At 55.7% G+C, this 18354-nt stretch overlaps 9 protein-coding genes and 1 non-coding gene across 10 annotated transcripts; 3 read left to right on the forward strand and 7 right to left on the reverse strand.

The window, feature by feature from the left end:
- Window positions 1-16: 16 nt before the first annotated feature.
- Window positions 17-1529, reverse strand: BO95DRAFT_504054 (glycoside hydrolase family 28 protein; the record flags this gene model as incomplete). Its single annotated transcript, XM_025591111.1, has 4 exons — window positions 17-362; window positions 525-654; window positions 740-1162; window positions 1269-1529. 4 exons carry the CDS (start codon window positions 1527-1529, stop codon window positions 40-42), a joined length of 1137 nt encoding a protein of 378 aa, XP_025439032.1. The 3' UTR covers window positions 17-39.
- Window positions 1530-2355: 826 nt separating this feature from the next.
- BO95DRAFT_t249 lies at window positions 2356-2454 on the reverse strand. The gene has a single exon. It is a non-coding gene; the product is annotated as a tRNA-Gln (tRNA).
- Window positions 2455-2758: 304 nt separating this feature from the next.
- On the reverse strand, window positions 2759-4049 carry BO95DRAFT_517073 (FAD-binding oxidoreductase; the record flags this gene model as incomplete). The annotated part of the gene is made up of 2 exons (XM_025591872.1): window positions 2759-3221; window positions 3283-4049. The coding sequence occupies 2 exons, from the start codon at window positions 4047-4049 to the stop codon at window positions 2759-2761; spliced, it is 1230 nt and encodes a 409-aa protein (XP_025439033.1).
- A 502-nt stretch (window positions 4050-4551) lies between these two features.
- Window positions 4552-6282, reverse strand: BO95DRAFT_455761 (cytochrome P450; the record flags this gene model as incomplete). Its single annotated transcript, XM_025588361.1, has 3 exons — window positions 4552-5263; window positions 5325-6072; window positions 6267-6282. 3 exons carry the CDS (start codon window positions 6280-6282, stop codon window positions 4552-4554), a joined length of 1476 nt encoding a protein of 491 aa, XP_025439034.1.
- Window positions 6283-6692: 410 nt separating this feature from the next.
- On the forward strand, window positions 6693-7652 carry BO95DRAFT_466794 (uncharacterized protein; the record flags this gene model as incomplete). The annotated part of the gene is made up of 3 exons (XM_025589242.1): window positions 6693-6794; window positions 6855-7135; window positions 7241-7652. 3 exons carry the CDS (start codon window positions 6693-6695, stop codon window positions 7650-7652), a joined length of 795 nt encoding a protein of 264 aa, XP_025439035.1.
- Window positions 7653-7958: 306 nt separating this feature from the next.
- Window positions 7959-8881, reverse strand: BO95DRAFT_370713 (zinc finger MYND domain-containing protein; the record flags this gene model as incomplete). The annotated part of the gene is made up of 2 exons (XM_025582927.1): window positions 7959-8431; window positions 8497-8881. Coding segments are annotated over 2 exons (858 nt in total), but the record flags the coding sequence as incomplete, so codon positions are not given.
- An 893-nt stretch (window positions 8882-9774) lies between these two features.
- On the reverse strand, window positions 9775-10657 carry BO95DRAFT_455762 (uncharacterized protein; the record flags this gene model as incomplete). Its single annotated transcript, XM_025588362.1, has 4 exons — window positions 9775-9944; window positions 10050-10090; window positions 10146-10236; window positions 10315-10657. The coding sequence occupies 4 exons, from the start codon at window positions 10655-10657 to the stop codon at window positions 9775-9777; spliced, it is 645 nt and encodes a 214-aa protein (XP_025439037.1).
- Window positions 10658-11663: 1006 nt separating this feature from the next.
- On the forward strand, window positions 11664-12236 carry BO95DRAFT_434817 (uncharacterized protein; the record flags this gene model as incomplete). The annotated part of the gene is made up of 2 exons (XM_025585155.1): window positions 11664-11714; window positions 11799-12236. 2 exons carry the CDS (start codon window positions 11664-11666, stop codon window positions 12234-12236), a joined length of 489 nt encoding a protein of 162 aa, XP_025439038.1.
- Window positions 12237-13517: 1281 nt separating this feature from the next.
- On the forward strand, window positions 13518-14879 carry BO95DRAFT_321781 (pepsin-like aspartic protease; the record flags this gene model as incomplete). Its single annotated transcript, XM_025581807.1, has 1 exon — window positions 13518-14879. A coding segment is annotated over one exon (1362 nt), but the record flags the coding sequence as incomplete, so codon positions are not given.
- Window positions 14880-15337: 458 nt separating this feature from the next.
- Window positions 15338-17123, reverse strand: BO95DRAFT_370717 (cytochrome P450; the record flags this gene model as incomplete). Its single annotated transcript, XM_025582928.1, has 4 exons — window positions 15338-15815; window positions 15893-16104; window positions 16154-16205; window positions 16255-17123. 4 exons carry the CDS (start codon window positions 17121-17123, stop codon window positions 15338-15340), a joined length of 1611 nt encoding a protein of 536 aa, XP_025439040.1.
- Window positions 17124-18354: the final 1231 nt, after the last annotated feature.

Below are 18354 nucleotides of genomic sequence, written 5' to 3' on the forward strand. Positions count from 1 at the left end.
CCCCCCATCTTTCCCCCTCAAATAGGAACAACCAAAGAATCAACAACTAGCCCCACTCGGCACATTCGTACACTTCGAACTCGTCTTCCCTCCACTGACACTCACATCCGTCCACGTCCAATCCGAACAACTGCCCGACCCGCACGAGATGAGGATGTTGGTCCCCGAGCTGACCACCGAGCCGTGCACGTTGTCCAGCACAAAGTCCGTGATCGGCACCCCCGTCGTGGGCGTCGATGACGTGTCGCCGTAGTTTTGCTGCACCACGATCCCGTACTTGGCGATGGAGGTGAGCGTGATGTCCTTGTAGGTGACGTCGGACACGGAGCCGGTGGTGTCGATGTTGGTTTTGATGCGGACGCCTTTTTTTCTCTCTTAGTCTTAGGCTTGGGGGCGGGGTTGGTGGTATTGGGGTTGAGTACGGGGTGGAGAAGAGGAAGGGGAAGGGGAAGGGACTGCAGGGCTGAGGGATAGGGGCCGGTGGTGAGGTGAAGGGAAAGAGGCTGGGGCTCAGGTAAACGCACCATTATCCGAATTGATGATCGTCGAATCCACGAACGTCACGTTCTTGACCGTATTATCACTGCGTCCGCCCACCGAACCAATGGACAAGCCGTGTCCACCGGAGCAGTAGCCGCCCGAGAAGTAGATATTCTGCGTGGTGCTGTTAGCCACCACCACCACCACCACCACCACCACCTCATTCCCTCCAAACCCAATCGCCGAGGGGTGAACTCACCTCCCCCGAATTTACAGCCACGCAATCATCCTGATTATACACCGTGGCCCCCGAGATCGTGACATACGTGCTCGTGCCGATATCAAACGCATCGGTATTATGCCCGCCATTGTCGTCGCCGTCCGAGTTGTCGATCGTGATATCCTTGAGGGTCAGATAATCCGACCCCGCAACGCTGAAAACCTGCACCGGCGAGTTGACGATCTTCAGTCCGCTGATCACCGAGTTGGTCAGGCTGTGCGCCGCGAAGAACTTGGGCTTCGTCTTGCCCCCGTTCCCGCCCTCGCCGTCCCACCACCGGCTGCCGTCCCCGTTGATGCTGTGCCCGCTCGCCCCGGTGATGGTCAGGTCGCTCCCGGAGACGGAGATCAGGGGGCCGCTCCATTCCTTGTAGCCGAAGGTGGTTTCGCCGGAAAAGATTACCTATCCGTTTATCGTCAGACGATGGTCAAAGGGGTGAGGTCTGGAGGTGAAAGTGGAGGGGAGGGGAGGGGAGCGGGGGCAATGGCTTGGTGTAAGGAGAGGCTACATGAGTCCCGTCGTTCAGCTTGGTCAGGTCCAGCGTCGTCCCCGACGGAACGGCCACATTCGACAACACAATGGTCGAGCACGAGGTCTTGGACTTGCTGGCCGACGAGGCGCCGTTCGATCCGGAGAACGTGCAGGTCGTCGCGCGCTTCGCGATCTCCTCGGCCGTAGGCGGGGCCGTGATGGCCGGTGGGGCTGGGCTGGCGAGGACGCTCGCGGCCCCGAGGGCGAGCGAGACGAGGAGGGTGGTGTTGAGCTGCATTGTTGGATTGGGCCAAGAGGGTTCAAGCTTCGGGTTGTCTTGGTGGTCTTGGTGGTGGTTGTTCGAGGGCGCGGGTGGGTATTTATGCCTCTAGCAGTGGTTGCAAGTCGATGCTCGGGCGATGTGATATCGTAGGACAATCATGCAGGGTCTACCACCCCCGCGTCTCGATCAATGGTAAGTGGTGGAATAACCATTTTGCTGGGTGGATTGGGGTTGTTTCGACCCCGTGTCGAGGACGAAGTATAGCATACTGGGGAACAGGAGCCTGCCATGGAATCCAGTGGTTCTCAGCTCGGGCGGAGTTGCCGCCAGGGCAATCCGGGGAAGTCGCCGACGGAATGATATTCTCCAGGGGCTGGTGGCTTGGTTCGCTCTATGAGTGCGAAACGACTAACCTCCATCCCAGACGGAGGACGGCCCGTGTGAGGGCACGAACACCTTATAGTCCAGCTCGCTTAGACGGGGGTTCTGCGTAAAGAGGGGGCATACAGCGACCCTGGTTCATAGTTTGCGGAGGTATAGGGGGAGGAACGGCACTAATTGGCGGAATCACTCGCGGGCGGCGGACATTTCAGGGCTGATGACGATGTTTATCTTTCTCTTGGCTTCACGGCTGGGACTCGTCTTGGCACGGTGCTCTTGGCGGAGGAGCCCCTGAAGATATCCGGCTATCCCACAGTCGTCAGATGGATGTTGATCCATGGTTCGGTTGGAGTTGACGAAATAGCCTTAGATAGGTGATGTGCCTCTCCAGTCAAAAGAAGTGTGCTAGCTTGAAGTATGCCTGATTGTATGCGGTTCATGATGGCTGGCCAAAAAAGAAAGGTCGTGCCCGGGTTCGAACCGGGGTTATTGGAATATTTCCTGGCCCGAAGGCAAGCGAGGTCAAAATCCAAAGTGATAACCACTACACTACACAACCTGTAGTCGGTGCTGCTGCTCGCTTTAATAGCAGATGTAGTCAAAGACTTGTTTTGCATCATGTTTGGGGAGCTCTTTGAGGCACTTGTCAGTCTAACTTAGTAGGTACTGTGTCCTATGACAATTGCTCTCGCTTGATTTTATCTCGAAAACAACTGAAGCATCATGCTCAGTCTTCGCTCTATGATACCGCAATACTCGAGAATGTATTTCCGCGGCAGCGAGTCAGTTGGATTCACTGCCGAGACCTGTCCGGCAACACACCCTCCCATCTCAACTGGAGGAAATGCTGCAATACAACCCCTCTACACAAAGAGCTTGAACCCTCCCGGCACACCCGTCTGAAACAATCCCTCGGGATCATACTTCCGACTCGTCCGCCGCAGCGCCGCCACACTCTCCTCCCCATACCCCCAAATGACATCCTGGGCTGCATCGGCGTAGTTCATATACTTGAACGGTCGAGACACCCCGGCATCTTTGGTGACTCCCTCAATCGCCTCGATGAGCGACTTAGCCGTCCCGTGGACCAGCTCTGCATCACTCGGATCCGGGAAGAAAGCCACCAGCAGAAAAATGACCAGTCGATTGTCGGCGGGATCCAGACCCAAGCTGTTGCGGGCGTGCAGGGCGGGGGTGGGCTGGAAGCTGATGTACCAGTTCATGTTCTTGCCCCCCGAGATTGAGGCCACGGATCTGTTGTACAGGTCGAAGATGGCCGAGTACACGGCAGGATCGTGGGCGAAAGTGGTGGTGTAATACATTGTGCTATTGGAAGTGTCAGCATCACACAGAAATTCGGATCGAGGTTTTGAAAGACTGGACAAACCTAAATCCAGGAACCTGGTAGCTATCCTCCTCGACGGCGAAGTCGGACATGTTCGTCACTCGCAAGGTTTTGTACAGCACCGTGCTGTTGTTGATCCGGTTTTGATAGACGGCGGGGTATGGGCGTGGCTGGGCGTATAGCATGATGAGGGTCGCATGGACGGCCGCATGCTTGCTCGTCCACCCGTACGACTCGATCAAGCCCGCGTGGGGGTCCAGCCCTGCCGGCTCCATGAAGTCCGAGTACGCGGCCAGGAGGCGCGGCGCCTCCGTCCCGGGGTACGCGGTGAAGCCCGCCCAGAGCTTGCCGAGCGGGTGCGTCCGCATGGTGAACCGGGTCACCACGCCGAAGTTGTTCGACCCGCCTTTCAGGGTCACGAAGAGGTCCGGATGTCTGTCGCCGGAGACGCGCAGGATTTCCCCGCTGGCCACCACGATCTCGTACTCCAGCACGTCGTCGCAGCCCCATCCGGCCGTCACGCTGGGGACCCCGATGCCACCGCCCGTCAGGAAGCCTCCGGCCCCGATGACCGCATCGCGACCCCCCGTGACGGTGATGTTGAGAGGATCCAGGACCTGGTAGACCTGGAGCCAGCGGGCTCCTGCTCCGATCTGCACGGTCGCACGGTCGGAACTCACCTCGACGGTGCTCATGCTGCGGAGGTCGACGGTGACGCCGTCCTGAATGTTGGCTGCACCGGCAAACAAGCTGTGTCCGCCGCTGCGGATGGCGAACTGCTCCCCCCGCTCGCGGTGCGCGACGGCCATTGTCTCAACACGTTCGAGACATCTTGGGCGGAGGTGGGCCGGACCACGCACGCTGGATGGACGTTTTGTTCTTGGTAACTGAAGAAAGAACCGATGGACTCGTTGTAGCCGGGACTGTGGGTGAGAGACACCAGTCCTTGAAGTTGGGAACTGAGGAGGGTGCAGGCCGTTGGATTGGTAGCTGGCTGCTGGTTGTAAAACCTTGCAGCCGCCCACAGCCCAACAGCACCGGCTGCATACAAAACAACTGAAGCCATTTGGGGGCGATTGGGCACACAAGAAAAATAATTTAGGTAGGCAGAAAGGTAAGCTGGAGACGGAGGGAATAGTAAAACTTGGTAACTTAGAGCACAGGATCCAAGCATCAGGAAATTAGTTGTAAGCCCTAACCGCCGATCATCACTTTTCTTTGTTTCGTGCATCCAACCAAAGCCGGCCCCCCATGCAACCACAAAAGTACGGATTCACTAGTTCAGCCAGAGAGAAAGCAAACATGGCACGATCACTTCCGATGTATCCGACGGATTACAAGGGTGAGATCCTCTCCCTCCAGGGGTCCTACGATGCCTGGGCTGAGGCGGGACCAGTCCGCACGAGGAAACCGTCCGCGATCGGGGTGGTCAGGCGCATCTGCCGCGGATGTCCCCTCCTGCTGCTGCAGCCCAAGCTCGAAGTCTCGCAGCAAGTGAGCCACAAAGCAGAAAATAGTTTGTTTGGCCAGAAACCGTCCGGGACACGCCGTACTGCCTCCGCCCCACGGCCGATAGCTGGCATTCGATCGCAGCCCTGGATCCTTGGCAAAGCGATCCGCCTCCAGGACGTGCGGTGCACTGCCCCAGACGTCGGGGTTGAGGTGCAACTGCCTGTAGGAGGCCTGCACCGTATCTTGTGTCAGCGTCTTTTCTAGGTCTAGGTTCAACACTAAACACACGGCACCAGGACTTACAAGGACGCGGCTCCCGGCTCGTACCGTCTTTCCGCCGATCGCACTTGTCACCGCAATGTCGCGCACCATGGGACTGGCCATTCTTAGACGTAGCACCTCCGAGAAGAGCGAATCCAGGTGGGGAAAATGCTCGACGAGATATCGATGATCGACCTGGTCGCCTGTCAAGGCAGGTTGGATCTCGACCCGGATCGCGTCCAGAATGCTTGGGTCGTACACGATGTGCGCAACGAGCCAGAAGGCAGTTTTGAACATGTTTCCCAGAATCCTGTTTTCGTTTGTGGTTAGGGAATCTGAAGTGGCAATCCCAGCGGCACAGGGCTACTCACGCCCAGGTCTGTAACATAAACATGCAGCCAATCTCATGGTCGTTGAGCTTGTCCTGGCGGAGGACCCCTTCCACCGCCTGAACCCACCAATTCCCCTGCTCTCGCTGCTCTTGCGGTAGGGTGAAGTACTTTGCAAAGGTGCCCACCAGATGCCGTCGGGCAGTTTGCATGTCCCGACTGAGGAACGCCGGCAAGCCGAAGACGAACTTCCAGTTCACCCTTTCCCACACCATGTACCATTCCACAAAGTTCGGCTCAATCTCCCAGAGAACAGGTCCGTAGTACGCTTCTGCTATGCCTTTCACAAAAGCCTCAACGCCCACGCTGTGAAGAGATACAGCTCGGACGGACGCAGGTGCTGGCATCGTCTTAGGAGCAAGTGCTTTGAGGATGCAAGGTGCTATTCGGTCGGCGAGGAGGTCATCAAGACTTTTGCCGGGGGAGAGATGTTGACGGTATAAAGCCATCATAGCATCCGTGCTGCGCATACGCCGGGCGCTATTGACATTGTACGGGGCCTTGGGATCGACGTCACAAATGCGGTCCACTACTCGGCGAGGAATGCCGGCTCTGTGATAGAGTTCCTTGCTCATCAGGTCACGATTGAAGCTCACGGTGTCTTTGTAGAGTTCAGAAATATGCTTCGGACTCGAAACGACGTATACTTGTTGGCTGCCGGCAACCATGGAGAACGGTTCTTTCGTGTCGTAGTATTTTCTGGGATGTTCAGACTTGGCATTGTCATGAGCTACGGATGTTGAAGTACGCACGTTGCGTCTGCAATTGCTCCATTGAAGTCCTGGAAGAACGAGCCGGCATGACCTGTAGGAAGATCAGTACTGGTGGAATCAATTCGAGTTTTGGGAGAAAGGCCTATCCCAATCTTTCCAGATAAATGATAGTATGAATTCGGAAATTCTGAATTGCAGTGAGAAGACTTACATGCATCGTCCCCCATCCTCAGGGGAGGAAGTATCGACTATTGTGAAAATTCTGTCGGCATCAGCAAACTCTACCTTCTCAATCCGCTCTGGGGGCCATTCGCCTAATTCGGGAGCTGCCAATGCTAAATGAGGCGTCACAATCGACCTCCGGGGCCTGAACAGTATTGATATAGACAGTGATATATACAACTTTCAGGTTGGAACCGGGTTGACTTGGAATGAAGTATACCAAGCAGTTGATGGATATGATCGGGTGGTGATAGGAGGTCGGACTGGGTCTATGGGTGTGGGTGGTCTCATCACCGGCGGTAAGGCCTCTTTCTCCAGAATTCGTGACTGTGTGTAAACGTGCCTCTGAAGCCGAACAGGAGGCATATCAGCGTTCTCCCCGGTGTATGGATTTGCCCGCGACAACGTGCTCAACATGGAAGTCGTTCTTGCCTCCGGCGAGAGCGTAAACGCCAGCGCGAGCCACCATGCGGATCTCTTCGCTGCGCTCAAGGGTGGCCAGAACAACTTCGGGATCGTCACCCGCTCCGACCTGCGGTCTTTCCCCCAAGGCCCATAATGGGGCGGCGGAATCCAGTACGATATCTCCACTGTCGAGGAGCAATTGGCGGCGTTCACAGCCTTCAAGAACCCCGCCAATTTCGACCCCTTCGCCGAGATCAAACAGAGCTATCTGTACTACGGTGCCGAGGATCAGGGATCCGTCTCCAACATTATGTACTATTCGAATGCATCAGCTGCCCCTGCCTCTTTGCAGCGGTTTACGGACATCAAGCCACAGGCGCTGAACACGATGCGCATTTCCAATAGCACGGATTTCAGTGCAGAGCTTACACGCTACCAGCCTATGGACCAATAGTAAGTTTCCCCCCTTGATCTCTCTTTTCTCTTGTTGTTTGTTCTTGTTTTGCTTTTTGTTCATCTCTCGTCGAGTGTTGTTCTTCGCTGAGAGCCGGCGCGCAGTGTCGTTCACGCAACGGCAACCTTTCGGGTCTCGCCCACCATCCTCAAGAAGGTGTACGACGCGTGGAACGCGACCACCTTGAACATTGCGGGGGATGTTCTGAACCTGACCAGCGTGCTCGTCTATCAGTCCATCCCTGCGTTGCAGCCGGCATCGGGACCGCCAAACAGCCTCGGGATTCCGCCGGACAGCCATCCGGAACGGAATCAGGTCCTCTGCCTCGTGTCCCTCTATTGGCCACTGGAGAAAGACTCTCAGCTTGTCCAGCAAGCGACCCAGTCCATTATCAGGGCAGTGGATGCGCTGACCGCGGAGGAGGGTGTTCAAGTGCCATACCGGTACTTGAATTACGCGGCCTCCTGGCAAAGCCCGATCGGCAGTTACGGTCCGGCCAGCGTGGAAGTGTTGTAACGCGTTGCTTCAGCATAGGATCCCAGGGGTGTCTTTCGGCGTAATGTGCCAGGAGGCCTTAAGCTTTTTGACTAGTAGCTGCGATTTGATGTAGATTTGTATATGAAAAGTAACCAGATGCGCGAGTTCTGCGTGGCTTCTATTTGTACGCTATTGCAACAGCATCATAGACGCTCGGCAGGTTTTGGTGTACACTGCCTGTCGTGGTGCCATGACTTCACCGAGTGGCTCGTCGATAGTGTTAACAAAATCCCATGTTCTCTTACCCCGACCGGCCTAAGGAAATCTACCTCGCGCAACCACGCCCTACACACGAAATTCCCACAAATGCTCCTTCAACCTCATGTCAAACCCCTCTAACCTCTTCTCGAACTCATCCGCACCACCCCCCAACATCTCCTTCCCAACATTATCCCTCACGAACCTTGCAAAATGCCCCCTCGCCCGTCTCTCCACCTCCAAATCCCTCCTTCGCGCCCCTAACCCCGAAAGACCAACCAGAAAATCCAAATCCGACGTCTCCGTCGCATCATACGGCACCGGATATCCCCACGGCTTCGCCTCGCGATCATCCACATACCGCGTAAACGGGACCAGAACCTCGCGATACCCATACTGGCCGCCCGTAGGATCAAGCACCCATTCCTCACTGGAGAGGCGCATCGTCACCACCAACACGGTATGCGGACACCCCGTCGGGTCAGGGCCGGGGACGAGTCTCGTCGGACGAGGTTTTTTCTCCATCTGCAGGTCCATGAATTCGATACGCGTGTCCATCCCTATCCCCCCATGTCAGTACACATGACCCAGGTCATCAGTGCGGGATCACGGGAGGAGTACATACCAGCCAAAAGGCCCCTTATCAACCCACTCAACAGCGCCATCGCGGCAGTACACTGGTTCACGCACAGCGCCGCCTCTCTTTCCTCGGGCTTCGTGGTGAAATGTTCCGGAAAGTGTACGCGGGCCCCGGGGTCTCTGGCCTCCTGGTGCAGGTAGAGCGTCCCGTCGCGGAGGTCGATCTTCGTGAGGGCGATGTCGTACAGTGTCGCGCGGTAGGTGAGCAATGCTGTTTTGAGGACGCGGGCGGCGCGGTGGAGTTTAGTTCGCTGCGCCATCACTCTGCAGACGTGTTTGTGGACGGGCCAGTGGCGCTTTTGGCAGGCGCGGGTGCAGTACGCGGCGCAGGTGGTGTGGCCTGGTAGGTAGGCCGGGGGTTGAGGCAGCCGGCGCAGTGGAGGGTGGCGTTTGAGCCGCAGGCTGCGCAGATGGTGGGGGGGCCGGCATTGTTGGGTGGTTCGAGGTTGCTGGTGGGTTGTGGTGATGTGTTTGGTGAAGGTGGTGATGGGTTCGATGGTAGTGGGGTAGAGATACAAGGTGGTGGGATGTAGGAGAGGAGGTGTGGTTTCCTCAGTAGATGTGTTTGTGGGATCGGGCTACTTGTATGGTGTATGGTAGTCGCCAGTGTATGGTCTGGCTGTGAGTTTGGCAACGCGTTTGCTCCATTCACTGTGGGTGGGAGGGCAGTCGCAGATCAAACGAGATATGTCGCTGCTTTAACGACATCGTGGGTTGTCAGGCTGGTGGCCGTCGCCCAGCCACAATGCCTGTCTCTACGAGGTCTACCTGCTCTTCAACATTGTTCTTGATTTGTTCCCTTTCAGATTTCATAGTATGAATTGTCGATCTCGCTTGGAACATAATTCTACATCCAAATTGACGTATGATAGGTACTGGGCCGAATATACAATCATCCCCTAGAAAATTGGACTAGTAATAAGGAAGCTCTGTTAACCAGCTATCAGCTGCTGATAACACATATTGCTGTACAAATTCGAGTTGGAATACTGCTGGGTATATTTTAATTAGTAGTGTTGAGCTGCTACATCTGTCTTACAAGATACAGTATGTAAAGTAAAGGTCCACATTATGTACTTACTACTGTGCTATTACAACTTATTAGTTACATTTTTGTAAGTAGAAGCAATATACCTTAAGATAACATGTGTATATTCACACAACTTGATATTAGCAACGTAGATGTAGCATTATGAAGCGGGCCTTAGGCTACAAGAGTCCCAGCTATTGCAGCCTCGCTACCATGTCTTCCGAATCCCTCATCTCATGTCTCACTACTCGGAACTTCCCGAACAAGTCTGACAGTCCCATGAATCGGATCAGTCCATACCTCGTCTCCCACTCGGATCGGATTATCTGGATCTTCAGCGATGACGAGGTGGAGATCGCCATCCTCATCTTCAAGGGTTCTCAGGCTCACTGGCTCCCACTCCTCTGCCTGATCACCCGCCGTGCTGTTGTCAGCAGGCATTACATCTTTTTCGGATTGCTCCCCTCTGCGCCCGAGAACAAAGTTTCCACCTCGAAGATGGAATTAACCCCCGTCGTTCGTGCAGGTCGGCCTCTGCCTACAAAAATATCTAGGGTCCATACTCGTCAGTTGCCGGCCTGATCACCAAGGAAGCGAGGACTTACGCTCCCCCGTAGTTACGCAAGGTGACCCCATATCTCTGACCGTTCCGGATTCCGCTGTTGCGGTAGAACGCGGAAAGCTGACCTCCCTGGCCTGGGGATCAGAAAAGCCAGTCAGTTCGCTGCTCCAGTCACGGGTTCAGTCAAGAGCTCGGGATACTCATTCACATACTGTCGTTCTGGCCTTTGGGAACACAGCGCAACTTGGCTCCTGCTCCGCCCTGCCTGACACTGGCGAAGGGATACTCGTCGCATGAGTTTCCAAACCTGCGGTAGGGAAGGTTGTTGTTATTGCAGGGGTTCCTGCTGCAGCCCGAAGCCCTGCGACGGGGGGCCTGGTTGGCCCTGTTGGAATCATAGGTCAACATTCGCGTCGCGCGAGTGCATAGAACTGCCCAGCAAGCGTTCTGGCAGGTTCCGATGCTGTTGGCACAGTTCTGCGAGTAGTTGATCTGCGCTACCACCTCCGCCACCACCAGAACGAAGAGCAGGGAGAAAGCCGAGGGGAGTTTCATGTTGGGGGTTCTGTTGTGATCCCGATCATTGGCGGTAGAATCGGCATATTATGCTCGTTTCTTTTAACGCAAATCATCATGCCCTTTATATTCATTTCTTAGTTCATGGCAGGCCACCCTCCCGGGTACATCTCTTGGCCTTGTGCTTGTCGGGAGGTACAAAGCTCGGCTGACGGCGCATTCGGACCTCCATCATGAGTGTTTGTCCTATCATTCATGTCAACTAGGCTGTACTCCCCGCTTGTATTATTAGCACTGTACGCTTTCGAAGACACTCTGCCAATTTTTGTGGGAGGTAAAGTTGACCGCGGGTCGATGTCTTCTTTGATGTTTGTTGGCCATAGTCTCATCATGGCACAGGAGCTCTGGAGGACCTGTGGACTTAAGGTCACCGCTGACTATAACTACACAACTCAAGGCCTCATATATCATCTGAAAGTCCTTTGTTCATTAGCGGGAATGTTAGACGATACTGGTCATCTGTATGACCCCCACTTAGAGCTTGAGGATCAAATGGCGCAACAAGCAGTTGGCGGGGATGGTGTTGTCTTGGCGTCTAGGGATAGGCACTATAGGATGTTATCTACCATTGAGGACGAGAATGCAAGTGAGTGCAAAGCCGTGGGTGGATTTCGCTATGAAAGCATGTAGTCCCATTAATCGTAATCGCCGAATTCGGTTTCCATCGGGTTCACAGCCGGAAGTCCGCATCGCCTAGATTAGAACTCAGGTGGTGGCCTTTTGGGAAAGCGCTGTCACACACCCCGCAGTGAATAGGTAGGTAGCCTTGATTTCGTAAAATCTCGAGTCCTGGTTGGTGCCTGATTCTAGGCATCGATATCATGGCATGGGTGGTTTGGGACGGTGTAACTCACGTGTCCGACCGGGATATAAAGCGACAGCTCGGAAACAGTCTTGCGACTCTCAACCCACCTCCGAACAAGCTGACAACAACCGTCATCTTCTCCAGCCCTCCACCCATCTACCCCGCACGAGGACATCCACCATGAGCGGAGATTTCGTCGCGATTATCTGCACCGCAGAAATACCAATCCCGGTCCGTCATACCATCTCCTTTCCTCCAACCGACTTCACCCACGCACACAAAGCTGATTAAGCTGGATTGTACTTCACATCGCAGACCCTCAACGCGATGCTCACCGCATCGAAGAACCACAACACCGAAGCGCCGCCCTCCATCATCGTTCTCGACACCGACCAGCGCGACCGCCTTCTCCAGCTCGACTGCGATTCCGCTACCTCAGACGGGCACGTGGCCGATGAATTCATCTCCCCATTTGTGGGGATGGCCCTCCCCGAAGTGATCCGCTTCATTACCGAGACCGCCCGCGACACCGTCGTCAACCCGTACTCGGTCTTCATCGCGGATGAGCGCACGGCCGCGGACCAGACCGTCCTCGTGGTGGGCATCCACGACGAGACGCGCGAGGTCGAGGCCACGGTGCGGATGGTCCCCGAGCTCCTCAACCTGCTCGCTGCGAATCTGGTCATCACGAACACGGATATCGCGGAGATAAGATCGAATGCAGAGGAGACGGGCGGGGTGTACAGCCATTAGCGGCTGGAGAGGGGTCACGATGGTCTCGGGCTGATGCATGAAATGATGATGATTTTTGTGGAGATGGCGCACCCAGTCTGGGGTTTGGGTTAATCAGATGACATATTAGCGAGTTGGTGGCGTTTGGTGTAACCTTTGTCGGTCTCTTACCTGGGGAATTCCCATCGCCAAGCAGTCTTTATATCTCTTGTGCAATGGTACTATGCGTTTGATGGAGAGAGAAAGCATGGTGCAGGGCTCAATCAGCTTGGTCACATCAGTAGTGGGCCTGTACAAACGAGGAAGCGACTTTTGCACTCTTGATCAGTCGTATTGGAGAATGGAGTGCAAAACACCCTCAGAGAAGGCGCGTTCCAATGTCACAACAAAGCAAGCTAGAGCCTCCTTCTTTTAATGAACCTACTTATATGGTCGAATGGTCGAACGGAGCAGGATGTCCTTTCCCCGCCACCTTTCACACAGTGACCGGCAGCAGGCACAAGGGCTGGTCAGAACGATGTAATATTTGCTCAACTGTAGAGATACTGGTTTCGCAGGTACATCTACAGACTCCCACCGGGTGATGAGTCGGTGGTGACATGTTGATCTCATTTTCTTATTCGGTGGCCTGATCAAGGTGTCTGTTTGCTATCTCAGTCCAAAGTCAGTCAAGTCCAGCCTGCCGCCTTTTAGTGTCCGGGTCATCTAATCGAACTCTACATTTAATGAATCATGTGCTATGCCCAGGCTGAGTCAGCCTTGGTTAAGACTCCGCAGCAGGAGAGTAAAGCTCAAGCCAAGGAAACTGGATGAACTGACTGAGAAATACCCTCAGAATGAAGTGCCTAGTTGTGATACTAAGATCGACTGATTACAATCTACCACTTCGCGTCGCCGGCAGATGGTTCGGTGCTGCGGGGACTTTATCTGACGAATCGAGGCAGGGCCGACGAGTGGGGCCTTCGGCGCATTTCTAGGGCAAATCCCCCACGTGACAGCATCGAGATTCGAGGTTGAGATCAGTAAACCGCCGAAGCACTCTCTCTATACTGATAATTTATAGTTACCATATCTGGGACAGATGCAGATAATGCTGGACGCTATTTTGGTTTAGGGTTTGGGAGTTTGCGTGAGTGCGAAAGCTCTCTCTGCGCCATGTATATCCTTCTTCTGTTCGGGGCGCTCGTCTCCATTCTTGCTTCGATCTTCCTATCCGGAACCGCCAGCGTAACCAATCTGGTGAGCTGGGAGTCACCCATCGTGAACAAACTCGGCTGGCTGGGAAGCTCCAAGCCTCTCCCATCGACCTCCGTGCCCGCTAACTGGAACGGCTTCGGCTACCTCTTCAACATAACAGTCGGCACTCCGCCGCAGAGCCTGACCGTGTTAAGCGACTGGGCCTGGGTGACGCTGTTCACGCGCAGCGCCCGCTGCGAGGGGCGCTACGACCCAGCCCACTGCGTCGCCGCGGGCCAGAGCTACTTCGACGAGCGCGCCTCGACAAGCTACAGCAACCAAACCACCCTCCCGCGCCTCCGGTGGGACACGAGCCTCTACTCGCCCGACTTCACCGTCAACTACGCCACCGACACAGTCTGCATCAACCACCCGGACAACAACACCTCCCACATCTGCACCACCCCCTCCACCACAATCCAGGTCTCCGACTTCCCCTTCGCAGGCCACTACGTGCCCCCCGTCCCGTTCGGGGGCATCTTCGGCCTCGCGCCGGTCATCCCCGGCCTGAACGCGACCTACCACCCGACGCACTACCAAGCCTGGAAACAGGGCCGCGCGGGCGCGCAGATCGGATTCAACAGCTGCGCCAAGCTCTCGTCCAAGAGATTCTGCCACGGCGGCGACGCCAAGTTCGTCTTCGGGGGCACGGATCCTGCCCTTTATGATACCGACCAGGTGATCTGGTACCCGATCGTCACGCCGCCGTGGCTCGGCGACGAGATGTTCCTGCCCATCAAGCCCTCGATCTGGAACTTCTGGGCCACCCGCTGGACCGGGGGGTGGATCGTCGAGACCGAGCCCCGCCCCGATGGCGAGAAGAGGTGGTCGTCGTCGTCGTCGTCGTCGTCGCCGACCAACTACGCCGTTCCGTTCCCTGCGACGGCCCTGAACAAAGACTTCCTGCCCGCGGACCACCGCGACCGGACCTTCCGGCGCGGGTCCCCGCGGTATACCTCTACGGCCACGGCCGGGGGGGAACCGGAACTGATCACCCCGCTCGCGGTGCTGGACGACGGCTCCGAGGGGCTGGGCGTCCCCGTGACGGCGCGCCAGTACGCGGAGCTGGTGCGGCTGACCGGCGGCCGGAAGGCGGATGCGTCGACGCGCGCGGCGATTGCGGCGCAGTGGACGTCGAGCACGACGGGCATGGCCACGCAGGATTGGTATGTTATTGACTGCGCGACGGACGGGCGTCCGGAGCTGGTGTATGAGTTCGATCGCCGCGGGAATTACTCGGTCGGGGCCCAGGAGTACGTGCAGAAGATCTATGAGACTGGGGAGTGTTATCTCAATGCCCACGTGTGGGAGCATAGTCGTACGGAGACCGGGGATGCGACGGTGATCTCGGTGGGGGATGGGATTCTGAAGGGGTTGTATGTCGTGTTGGACTTTGAGAGGAATGTGTTTGGGTTGGCGCCGTTGAAGAGGGTATAACCTCTAGTTTAGGGGCATGACAAAGGTTTGCAGGGAGAGTCTCTTGATTTGTAATCAATCTTGCTGTGTTGAAGATATCTTGTGGAATGAGTGTGTACAGCTTGTAGGTTTGTAGTGACCCTTGGGTAAGGCTAGCGCTGTGGCATTTGTCTGTCTATGCGTATGCTCATTCAGATGCCATATGACGGTTCTTCATTAGGTACTAAAAAAAGAAAGAAAGGGGGGAAAAGAGGAAAAAGAAAATAAAAAGGAAAAAAACTTTAATAAAGAGTGAAAACAAAAGATGCAACCTCGAATAATGGAACGAGAATATACTTGGTATGCAAAAATGGGGACTCAAGAGCAAAGCCCTCCAATTTAAACTACCACACCGTACAAGTTCGGCTGTACCACCATAACATAATTCAGATTCATAAGTAAACAACATGACCCCCCTCTTGCAGAACATCCTATTCCTTCGTATACACGTACATCGGCACCCCTGACTTGGGCTTGGCCGTCGACGAGAAAACCTGGTACGCCTCGTCGCCGAACGCCTCGGTGCGCCCGCCGGCGGCCTCGACCTCGTCCGGGTGCCGCCGCCGGTACTCGGCGTAGGCGGACTCGAACCGGAACCGCCGCAGCGTCATGGCCAGCACGACCCGGATCTCGATCATGGCCATCTCGCTGCCGATGCACATGCGCGGCCCCTTCTCGAACGGCCGGTAGGCGTCCGCGGGCGGCGCGTGGCCGTTCCACCCCGCGGTCACGGCCTCGGTGCGCCCGTCGGCCAGCGTGATCGTCTTGGCCGTCATGAACCGCTCCGGGTGGAACTCGTCCGGGCAGGGGAAGAACTCGGCGTCGTGGTGGATCGTGTGGATCCCCACCCAGATCAGGCTGCCCTTGGGCACGGTCACGGCGGGCGCTTTGTCCGGGTGGAACGTTGTGCTGTCCTTTCAGTAAGCATTGCCGAATGTCTTTAGGGAGACATAAGGTGGGAAAGGGGGCGCGGGCTGGGGACTGACTCTTTCGGCGCCATGCGGAGACTGCCGGACGCGGGGTACAGGCGGAGGGTCTCGCGGATTACGGCGGTCGTGTACGGGAGTTTGTTGATGATGGAGGGCTGGTCGCGGATGAGCTGGCCGATCGCTGCCGTGTCTTTGCCCAGGACTTGGTCGTGCTCTTCGATGACCTTGGCGAGCGCCTCGGGGTGCTTGCTCAGAAGGTGGTAGATGTTCTGGGGTGGATTAGCATCAACCCATCATTTTCGGACCCCGCGGACTCACGCTGAGGGTGGTACTGCTCGTGTCGTGACCGGCAAAGACAAAAGTTTTGAGACTACACGGAGTCAGTCAGTCGCTCGTTCAGAGGGGGCACCTGTACCCACTTATCCACGGCAAGCTGCTCAAAGCCACAGTCGAACAACGACCCGTTCGGCAGCTGCTCGTACCGCTCGATGGCGATGTCCATCAACGTGCGGAACTTCTTGTTCGCCCCGTTGGCGGCTCGGTCGCGCAGCACGCGTCGGATGTAGTTGTCCATCGTGTTCGCGTACTTGCGGCGCAGGTAGTGGGTCACCGGGTTGATGTCGAGGGTCTGGCCGTTGGGGAGGAGGTCCAGGAGGTGGCGGAAGGCCTCGACCAGCTCGTCGCGACGGGTCAGTGACTGGAAGTCGACCCCCAGAACGACGATGCCGATGATATCGATGGTCAGCCGGGCGGCCATCGGCTCCATGGAGAAGAGCTCGTGCTTGGCGGCGTATTCGCTCAGCAGGTCGCAGAAGACCTCGGTTTTTTCGACCATCAGCGGCACCATGGTCATCAGGTGGGCGTTGGAGAAGCCCGGGGCAAATAGACTGCGCAACTCCTTCCATTTAGCGTCGTTGGCGGCCAGCACGCTGTTGTAGCCCGTGAGCGGCTTGAGGAAGCGCGTGATCATCGGGTGTTTGGGGAACGGGCTGCTGTCCTGAGAGACCTGGTGGGCAAGTTTAGGGTTGGCCACCAGGTACATTTGGTCCATCAGAGGCCAGGTATCGACGGTGAACATGTCACCCAGTTTGTACAGTCGTTGCAGCATCGTCATCTGGGCCTGGGGGTGGAGATCCTTGGGGGCCTTGCTCTGCACATGCATAAATGCGGGAAGAGTGCCGAAGAGGAGATGATGGGGTGGACCAGGCTGATCAGTCAGTACGTATTCTTGCTGTGTCCGAGAAAGCGACAGTAACAAAGGCAGACTCACCAATCCCCTGACCCTCATTCTTTCGCGCACTAGAATCGTCAACCCGATCACGACCGCTCCCACAAGGAGCGGAAGTAATACATCCTTGGGATTTTCCACGCCGATGACGGCGGGAAGATCCACCAAGAGTGAAGACATTGAGTGTGTCTGCAACTGAGTTCGGTGAAGAATTTCCTAGAGCAATACCAGCTACAGTGCCAGTACTGCAACTCAGTCTCACGTTCGTGTTCGACCGAGTCTTTATGGCTGACTATGTATTATCTCTGGCGGATCCTCGCCGGTGGTCGCGTTCGGTGACTTTGTATTGGCCAATCGATCAGGCCACGATGCCCTCGGCGATGGAGTAAGCGTAATAGCATGTCAGCAAGTGGTTGAAATGCTACCGTAGAAGGTTGCCAGTGTTGGCTTGGTAGTTGACTTGGTGCTGCGCAGTCGAGCGACCGTAGTGACCTGCCTCCCCGGGAGAAGGGCATTGGTGAATTCGGTTGTAGTCTATGGTATCTGTGCAGTACATCTATTAGGCAAGAACTTATATAGAAGACACAAGAGTAGAAGCTGTTATTGCTTAATTAGTGGCTTCTGCTGTTTGAAAAGAATACTGGGTCTGAGACTCAATCTCAATATTGTTGTGTAGCATGCATCATGGATGGCATGCTGGGACTCCAGGACGGACACTGGGCGCCGCCCACCGTATCGGACTGCATAGTTGGTAGTTACAGACTACCCGTATCAACACCTCGAGAGAGTAAACCATCTTGAATTTGACTCTCGCATCTCTCCCACCTAATGTGAAGTCAACCATCAGAGATCCGCGTAGCCCACGCTGCTTATTTCGTGGCTCAGATGGCTATTCCACACAAGATACTGATTCTTTCTACCGTTACATGCAAGCCACGTGGGAATTAATACAGCTCGCCAATATGATTCCGGCTGAGCAGACGGATTCCCCGTCGCCGCCCTTCCAGGCCACCACCTACGTATTCCATCGGGGATGATGCCTTGGATATGTCAACCCAAATTTTTGGGACTAGATCACGAATGCTGATTGTTCTGCCATTTGATAGACGATCTACTAAGTGTTGGTGGCGTTGTATGGCGATATTCTTGACTGGTCAGATACAGCGCGTCAGGATTCGGCCAACAGGTTGCAGCCTGAGCTCATCGAAGAACCGATCTAGCCTGGTCCATACTACCATGCAACCACGTTCCGATCGAGCGGATCAAATCCTTCAATAGCCTGATGACCCTC

The sequence above is a fragment of the Aspergillus brunneoviolaceus genome, assembly GCF_003184695.1.
Source record: "Aspergillus brunneoviolaceus CBS 621.78 unplaced genomic scaffold BO95scaffold_64, whole genome shotgun sequence".
Classification (NCBI taxonomy): domain Eukaryota; kingdom Fungi; phylum Ascomycota; class Eurotiomycetes; order Eurotiales; family Aspergillaceae; genus Aspergillus; species Aspergillus brunneoviolaceus.